The sequence below is a fragment of the Notolabrus celidotus genome, chromosome 21 (genome assembly GCF_009762535.1).
Source record: "Notolabrus celidotus isolate fNotCel1 chromosome 21, fNotCel1.pri, whole genome shotgun sequence".
Taxonomy (NCBI): Eukaryota; Metazoa; Chordata; class Actinopteri; order Labriformes; family Labridae; genus Notolabrus; species Notolabrus celidotus.
In genome coordinates, this window is record NC_048292.1 from 18,641,671 (window position 1) to 18,651,317 (window position 9,647).

The 9,647-nt window shown below is 40.3% G+C and overlaps 1 protein-coding gene across 4 annotated transcripts in view; it reads right to left on the reverse strand.

Moving 5' to 3' along the window:
- atp2b1a (ATPase plasma membrane Ca2+ transporting 1a) overlaps window positions 1-9,647 on the reverse strand; it is a 188,256-nt gene continuing 178,609 nt past the window's right edge. For 2 of the 4 annotated variants that reach the window (XM_034673108.1, XM_034673109.1), the window contains 2 exons: window positions 8,115-8,303; window positions 2,230-2,975 (listed from right to left, as the gene is read on the reverse strand). In XM_034673108.1, the coding sequence (XP_034528999.1) occupies window positions 2,589-2,975; window positions 8,115-8,303 (576 nt within the window). In that variant the 3' untranslated portion in view covers window positions 2,230-2,588. Of the gene's footprint in view, window positions 2,976-7,282; window positions 7,511-8,114; window positions 8,304-9,647 lie in introns of those variants that run through there. The other 2 variants (XM_034673107.1, XM_034673110.1) reach the window with 2 other exon arrangements.

Here is a 9,647-nt window from a genome sequence, read left to right on the forward strand (position 1 = left end):
TACCAGTGTATGCCTAGCCTTTATTCTTGAAAAATGCACATGTCCAATTCTTTAGCGTTTCCAGTACATCAGGTGTCAAAAATATCTTACAAACAAATCAAATGCAGCAACATTTATTCATGGTGAAAGGAGTCTGACAACAGGGCAAAGAAAAATATTTGTTTCCCTCCTCCGACGAGAAATCAGAGAAGGTAAATTAAGATTTCCTAAGGCGTGATCTCAAAGATTGAATGAAATATGAAAATAATTCACTTGTTTTTTCAACCAAGACTATGTTTTCTATCTAAATACACAAAGTCTGTAGTTAAAAGGTTCGTCCGCTATAGATTCCTTTTAAATTAAATACTTTTCTATGCCTGAGTAAACAAATGTCAATATTGTACATTGGCAGGGGGGCTGACGTTTTGATGATGAAAATGCACCAAAGTTTTATTTTACAAATGATAACCAGGGTCAGTATCTAACAAGCATCCAGAGAGAAACCATCAGGATGATCAGTGTGAGGCTTTGAAGCTGGAGAGTGACAGTTACCTGCAGGTGGCGCTAGCTAAATAGTTATTGTAGCCAAGGCACATTCATGTTTTGTCTTTACGAACTTCTTATTGCAAAATTATAGCACAGCTCACAACTAATGGCCAGGTTGTGTGGTAAGAAAGTGGGGAAATGTTTGGATATTTAAAGCTCCTGTGAAGATTTTTTAGTTCCTGTTGATTTTGGCGCCCCCTGTGGAAAAAAAGCAGTACCTCTTATATCTTAACAAAAAAAAAATCACACCCTGTTTTTTTTAAACAAGCATCACCCGTGTGAAATATCCGCCAAAAAAAGGCTGTTTTGATAGCAAACTGTTCATAAACTCAACTGTCACCTACCCCCCACCAGTGCTTTTAGACATAATAAATAACTATATAGCTATAATCTAGCTTATCACCGACAGTCTTGTTTGCTTTTCTAGGTTATAGAAAAAGCATCAATATTAATTTCAGTCTGTTTCGTGAGCAGATAAAAACTCCTCACAGGAGCTTTAAGTGTTTGTGAGTGTACTGCGAGGTGCAATGCTCATGGTGGATTAAGGTGAGATAAGACTGAGTCCTGTCAGTAAGAGGGGACTGGATTTTATCCTGTCTTGATGTTGGGTCTTTGTTAATAATTTAACATAGCGTACGGTCTAGACCTATGTTTGTAAAAACGTCTTGTGATAGCGTTTGTTGTGATTCGGTGCTATACAAATAAAGATTGATTGTGAGCCTTAATGTGCAAATGTTAGCTTCCAGCCAAGTCATTTTGTCCTGTGTCAACTAATCCCAACCAGACGTTTACAATCTAAATATTTGACTTATATAAAATAAGGACCAAACCTCAAAAATCTAAAAGTAGAGCTTCTATTTCAGTGTGCTAAAAGCGACATCATTATGACTTCACGTTGCCTCTGAGGTAAGATTTTGTCTCCTGGTCTAGCTGTTAGCATGATTCTGCGTTTCATCCTGGGCTGCTTGCTAAATACGGGCCCCGGTGTTTTCTAAACTCCCTTTTAATGAGTGAACCTTTCAACATGTGGAAATCCTTGAACACAACATAATGAATGAAAAGAGCATCCAGAACTCCAGAAGGTTTTTGTGCACATGAAAACTATCGAAGAAATGGAAGAAGTAAATATATTTATAGCAATGTTAGTGGACAGAGGCCCGAATCGTCTTTCCCGCCCCTGACTCCTGTGAAAACACTGCACCCCGGACCCTGGACCTCTTTTCTATACAAGCCTTAGTGTTTATCGGTTTGGCTAGAAGGTTCTACATTTATCTACAAATATATAACAAATAAAACTTGCAGGCAAAAATAGTTAAGTTTCAATAGAAACACCCTTTTTTCCTGAAAATACAGCAGTATCTGAAATAATCCTCTCATTCATTTTTTATTCTGTCCCAGTTTTCTGCATCATACATCAGGAAGCTCTTTGCCTACAAACAGAAAAAAAGTATCTACAAACTTTGTAAACAGACCTGCTTTTTCCAAAAACATAAATAACTCAAAATATTAACAGCCAAATGGAGCAGAAATAAGTTTTGAATGAGCAAAGGGCCAAAGAGATAAATATACAACACCATTCAGATAAAAGAGAAGCTAAAAGGTTCGTTCAGAATTCTTACAGACGATCTTCAAGCCAGGAGGAGCTCCTCCTCTTCTCAATTAAAATAATAATAATAATAATAACAATAGAATAATAAAAACAGGTCACTTTCAATCTGAGTTTATTATCACCCCTTGTTTACCGAGAAAAACAAAAAGGAGGGAGGGGTGGAGACAGAGTCCTCGTGTCGCAGCGGGGTTTTTTAAAGAACCAAAAAAATAAAAGAAGACCAAAGCATCCACACCAAGCCGTACATTCCTCTGAATGTTTGCTGTTCTCATAGTCCGGCCCGAGCCGAGCTCACACAGGACCCCGCTCTCCTCCCGGCCCCTCCCTCTCTCCTCTCCGAGTGTTCGTTCGTCTGTTCGTCTGTTTATCCGTTCGCTGCGTCCGAGTCGAGCTCCTTGGTGGCGGGCAGATAGGTTGGTGGTGACGTCATCGTGTGGAGGTCAAGGGGGTCAGATCAGAGGGAGGTCTCCAGGCTGTGTAGGGGGCTCCCCGGGGCCAAGGGGGTTCCTGATTTGGGGCCCTCTGGGAGGAGGTGGTTGCTGCTCTCCACAGCGTTATTGTTTTGGTTTGGGGAGGGGGAGACTGGCGTGGTGGGGACGGCGGTGGGCGAGGGTGTCGGTGAAGGCGGCGTGGGTGTGGCGTTGCGGGGGCTGGCGGAGTTGCGCTTGGTGGGGGCGTCGTCCTCAGCGTCAGTGTCGTCTATGAGGGGGATATGGGGTTCGGAGTCCTCTATCCGGAACTCAGGGTGGGTCATGAAGTTGTGGATGGATGATCGCGACTCAGGCTTCTCCAGCCCCTCATAGAGGGAGATGGAGCTGCGGAATGCATTCACCACCCGGATCTGGAGGGATGGAGAGGGGGAGGAGGGACATTCAGTCACATTTAGTGAGGACAAAAATTCAAGTAGCATTTTAACTTCGGACAATACAACAAAACAGGGCGCAAGTTCTATCGGGTCAAAAATTGGTGAGTTTTAGGGGCAAAATTTATCAGTAAGGGGGAACTCTCAGAGAAACGTGCAGGTGTGCAGTTATGTCGAGTTTTTAAGCTTTCCTTATTCAGTATCCAGACGACATTAGCCAGCTTTACAGTGTCAACAAGAACCAACAATATCCAGTCAAATGTGTTTGAGTTTGTCTGTCTCTGTGTCTCACTTCCTGTAACTTCAAATTAGCCGTCCTGCGTTGATTCTGATTTTAAGGCATCATCCATTGGTTTACGAACAAATGTTTCGAGGCCTTGAGTTCGGCCATCTTGTGTTTGGAGGGCTAGGCGTATTATATAAATTGTAATGTCTACCCTGGCGGCTCTGGTGTCAACAAGATGTCACCATGACTTTGTTCAGTGAGTTCACCTTTGATATATCATCGGTACCTTCATTCAAAGTAACTTCATACAATGGTTAGTATGGAGCACATTACCTGGTTATAAAAGTGTATTCTATGGCCATGTATTTGCTCAGTCTTTCTGATCAATATAAAAACTAAAAATGTTTTCTACATAATTAACAATTTGGCAAAACATTAGCTATTACCATTTTTCATGTTTTATTGTTAATAAAGGAGAGTAGTGATTATAATTGCATCAATATTATATTTACCACATTTTAACATTAACAAAAATAATAAACAAATTTTTGTTGCACATGTCATATGACAAACAGCATTATGTGCTATACATTATGGAAATTACAGGATATCAACAGAAATGTTGAGAAAAAAAAATCACAAAATAAAATTGCTGAAATTTTTTTTTTTTAAATAAATACTCCTTTAATTAACATTAACACAAAATATAAAATGTTCTGCAACATTGTTAATTGTCGAAAAAAGTGAACATTCACAAAAATGTTACTTTTTTTTACTTAATCAAAAAGGCTAAGCAAATGCATGGTCATTCAATAAACTTGTATGTCCAACTAATAAAGGTTCCTTAATTTAATAGCTTGTGTATTAAGGGTGAGGTCATTGTATAGAGTCACAGTGACTCAGTAGATAATGGGGAGGAACAAGAATATTAGATACGTACTATATTTATAAGTGCATTACTTAAAGCTCCAGAGAGGAATTTTTAACTGGTTATGGAACAGGCTTAAATTGATAATGGTGTCTCTTTTTAATCTAAAAAAGTCAATGCAACATGTACATGGCTTGATAATTTTCTATATTCTTATATTTTTTTAAACGTTTGAAGCTGTGGGCGGGGAGTAGGTGTCAGTTGAAGTGATGAACTTCACTGCAGAAAACTTCTTTGTTGACATTTTCCAAAGCAAGATTTTTGAATATCTAAATTAAGCAAGATGGGATGTGTTGGTAAGAAAAACAACTATTTATATATGTACAGGAAAAAAATCTGTTAACTTCCTCCAGAGGGGGCACCAGAATCAAAACAAACTGAAATTCCTCAAAGTAGCTTTAAGCATTAATTAAGCCTAAAATGTTGATCCTTGTTGTAAAGTGTTTTCCAATTGGACAAATCACAGGTAGCCACATCCTAAACATGACCTGCTTTATCGTCTTTGTGACGCTCCATAGGACCAAAATTTATGAAACACCATACTGTAGTTTAAAAAAGACTCAAACTAGAGAGTGAGGCTATGAGCTCATTTGGGAAAAGGTTTTAATTGGTGCTGAGGTAATTTTGCGACCATTGGAGTCGCCCCCTGCTGGTCATTATGAAGAATGCAAGCTAAGCCATGTCAGGGTTGGATTCACTATTGAAGCCTATAGGCTACGTTGACAGCTTATACAAAGTATACGTAATGACTGGAATTTAAATACGTAGACATGTGGCTAAATTAAAAGTGAAGAAAACTTAACACTAAGGCTTTTTTGTCTGAGTGTAATCGAGCGTGTGTTGGTCAAAGTAAAAGTGTTAATTTGTGTGGTAACTTCAAGAAAATCTTTAGGAAGGGTACAAACCAGTGCCAAACCCAATGCAATTTGTGTTTTGTTTGAATTCTTTGTGAGTTCAGGAGTAGTAGTTTTTTCACAAAACACTCGGTAGGTCTCTCTGTGTCTGATTAATCAAAATGCAGGAAATCAAAAGACGAGGGGAATGCTGTTCTTTGGAGGAGAACGCATCCAGCGAGGAAAAGAGGACAGAGGCTGGACACGAGAGTTTTACTGTAGTTTGACATGCTCAGGACAGATTGGAGAGAGTGAGAGAGAGAGAGAGAGAGTGAGAGAGAGAGAGAGAGAGTAAGAGAAGACAGGAAGAAGGAGAAGATCAAAGACAGGAAGGAAGACAGAGAGACATATTAGAGACAGGAAGAGAGACAGACAGAGAGGGGTGGTCAGTTACAGCTCATGTTTGTGGAGTAGAAAACAACAAAAAGCTGCGGCAGCCAAGCATGTCTACAAGCTGGATTAACATGTCAGAAAACAGCACAAAGAGAGAAAACTCACAAACGAGACCAGAGACTTTGAACCCATGCAGAGCGCGGCGCTACCTTGTGTTCAATGGTAGTAAACCTTTGAGTATAGCCCATGACACATTTCACAGAATCTAAAGAAGAATATGTGGGGGGTCAGTCGTATTCAGTCTTTCTTTAAGGGTATTGGGTGGACACATTCTGCCAACAAACATGTAATCACAAGAACAAAAAGGCTTTAAAGGGCACCTGAAAGAAAAAGGTTTAAAGAGTTTAGAAAAGTCCACATAATGTCTCATCTGGAATGCCATCTGACACAAACATTACATTATTCTGCATCATAAAAACAACACTCAATCTGCTGTTTATGTGTCTGGAAAACTCCCACATGTTTGCATTCAACAGCACAGTCATTTAAACCATTAAGTTGGTTTTGTGACATCTGTTTGACATTCAAAAAGCACTGCTGGTTTGCCTGAGAGGATCTGAAAGAGAGAAAAAGTGATTGTCAAGCGCTGCAAAGTCCAGATCCACTCATCTTCTCCTGGATGATCAGTTTCTCGATGTAAAAAGCTGAAAAACATCTCAAAACAGTTCACCAATTTGCATCCAAACACGCTTACACGCCTCTCCTTTGCCACCCTGTTTCATTACATTCTCTTTTACACAGAAATCTCCCAGAATGCATCACAGCTGTAGAGAAAAGAGTCATTTTATCAGCTAACCCTCACACGTTTCCATGTCATGATTTGTCTTTACCGTTTTAGGCCGTGATCATGGGCGTATACTCAAAACATTTACCCGATTAGGGACTAAGAAAGCTGCGACACAGACCCATGGGTGCTAGAGGAGGGCACAGAGCAGACTGAGGCAGCTGCAGACAAACCTGAATCCAGAATGTGACTTTTTTTTTTTTTTTTTGTCAAATGTGAAAACAGTAAAACCTCTTTTTTTCTTCCACTTTTTGAGACCAATGCAGAAGCAGAACAGAAAACATGATGACACAGAGATAAACACCTTGTTACAGAGTACATACATATACATACAGCTACGGCTGGGCGATAATTTGATAATGATAATTATCATGATATAATTTTTCTCAACACAGATATGACAAATGTTTGATAAAAAATGTATATATTTAAACCTGTAATTACACCCCCCAACCAATAAAAAGAGAGGGGGGGCGCTAATATGTCTTAAAAGCTAGTTGCCACCCAACATGAGTAAGTCGTTAGTCGAACACATTGCTGACTCAGCGTTAACTATTAACTGAATACTAAGATGTGGGTAAATAAATCTTATTATGCAAATTATCTCAACCTGAGAAACATAAGAATCTACAAACTAAAACTTCACAAAAATCTCATCTTACATTAAAGACCTGCTTCCTGTTAGCACTTTCAAAAATGATTCAAGAAGCTTATCAGAGAACTAAATCCAGATACAAGCTAACAAGCCGTCTTTCCCTCAGGAGCAAAAATCTGCTTTTAAATTTAAATGAAATAATGATTCAATTTTTAACGTGTTAATTATTGATATCGACTGATGTGAAAAATGTTATCGTGATAACATCTTTTTTCAATACCGCCCAGCTCTATATACAGCTGTGTTATCGAAGCATAATGGAAGATGTGGTGCTTTTTGGGTGTCTTTTTGGTTTGAAAAGAACGAGGGGAGGGGGGGCATTAGGAGAAGCATGAGATAGTCAAAAGTGTCAACGTTAGGTGAGAAGAAGAGTGGAAGAGGAAGATGTTAGAGGAACAGAAGAAGTAAAAAAGTAAAAAGTCTCATGCACTAGAGGAGAACACGCACTCACACCCCACAGTGGCAGAAGCGGAGTTGGCGGCAGTGGCAGTAGTGGTAGTAGTAGTAGAAAAGGCTACATGTGTAGGGCTAGAAACATTGGTTACATCGTGCTGTTGTTGGCTGGAGTTGGAGGCCTGCCGCCTTAGAGCCCCCTGAAAGGAAGTTCCACTCTGGAACGCACTCACTACATCCATCTGCAAAGAATCAGACAGCGTGACAGGAGAAAAAAAAGGCCCAGAGGAAAATAAAAACACAACACAGCCAGAGGAGAGAGAAAAGAGAGAAATAATAAAGAAAAGGCACCAGTAACCATAGGAAAAATGTCACTTGGATTGAGAAATTTAGGCATTATAGTTAAAAGAGAGAGGGGAAAGGTAGGGTGGTGGTTGGGTTTAAAGGCACTGATCCAAAGGACTCCCAAATCTGACCTCACTTTCACTCTTTTCTCTGCAGAATCCCTCCCAGGTAGAGCCATGCCAATCCTCCTTTAGCTTGTTTTTGCATGCTTTCCATCCAAATCTAAATCACTTCTCATCAGTACCTTCAAACTAGTCCAAATAGATCCAAACCCAGTCAGAGAAAAAATAGGCATAGAACCCGCTTTAGCTCAAAAGCAGAACGAAAAGAAATGAGGGGGTTTGTTTTAAGGCCACAAGCCATTCTTTTAAAGAGTGCCGAGAGAAAGAACAACAGATTTTAAGCTGGAGGAGCAATAGAGAGTTAAAGGGTTTATGGCTTTTGATTCCCTTGGTGTTGTGTGGAGTTCGGTGGCACACGAGAATGTCTGTGGATGGTTACCTGAGTCTGGATGCGATTGAGGCCTCGGAACCAGAGGATCTGTCCGCGGCGAAGCTCCCGTTCAGCGTGATCGATCTCCTCCATGTCGTCTAGCTCATCCAGCTCCTCGTCGGGGATCTCCTCCTTCTGTGTGCCGTGGCCTGCCGTTTTCAGGAATTTCAAGCGGCTGGTGGGTATGGAGGAGATTACCTGGAACACATCAGGGTTTTTTTTTTTTTTTTTAACATGAGCAGCACTGACTCAAGATAATGTTACACCGCTCAGCGTAGTGAAGTGACATCTCATTACAGCAGAACAAGATGTGATTCTAGCTACATCACCCTGAAATAAGCCGCTCTGACAGCTGAGGCAGCCTGTTTGACGTCATCGGCTCTGTCTTAAAAATCTCATCCCTGGGAGTGAAGTTCAACACTCACAGATAATTACACTTTCTGAACTCTCCTCAAAAGATGATACAGAAGATGTAAGTAATTATAGCAGAGGTTTTCACTTCTACCATGACCATTTGGTGACAAGTCATATCATAGATTGTGTTTCACATGGTGGCATGGAGCTTTGATGACGAATGTAAAAGAAACTTAAAAGAGTATTTGGTGTATTTTGGTTTAATGATGCCAGGCTTGGAGGTTGATTACCTGATCATCGGCTCATGTGAGTAGGAGCCAGGATGACACTTTTCTTATCACTTGATATCGAAAATGATCACAATAAATATCAAGTCATTATTTCATTTAATTTAAAGGCAGATTCTTGCTCCTGAGTGAAAGTTGAAGAAACCAGATCCAGACACTCTCCTAATCTCTTGCTCACACACTGGGATCCTACCCCCCAACCCTCATCACTTATTTTAACTCTCCCTGTCCTATTGAAAGTTACTAACCATAGACCTCTCTGGAGTCCCTGAGTTCCCTTGTCTCGTAGGTTCCTCTGAGTCGCTGCTGTAGACGTCCTGCTGCTGTGGACATGCCAGACTCCAGTGGCAACAGCAGCTAGTACTACTACTACAGCTATCCGCCTCATCACCATTATTGCTCTCTCTCTCTCTCTCTCTCTCTCTCTTTTCTCTCTCTCTCTTTCCTCTCTCTCTCTCTCTCTCTCTCTATTTCCTCTCTCTCTCATTTTCCTCTCTCTCTCTTTCCTCTCTCTCTCATTTTCCTCTCTCTCTCTTTCCTCTCTCTCTCTCTCTCTCTCTCATTTTCCTCTATCTCTCTTTCCAACCCATACTCGGTCCAGGCAGATGACTGTCTAATATGAGTCATAAAAGCGTCTTGAGATAACATTTGTTGTGATTTTTGGCACTATACAAATAAAGATTGATTGATTGACAATTTGAGAACGGAACAATAAAGTTAAGCTTAATCTTACTGATCAACAATAGAAAGAAAGCTGATGATGAAACCAGCATAAGCAGCACTTAGACCTTGGTGGTTACAGGACATCTTTGGTCTGGATCTTATGATTATCATTCTCCTATTACACAACTGTTTCTCATCTCCACAACTATCAGCTGTTTGAACTTACATGAACCGAAGT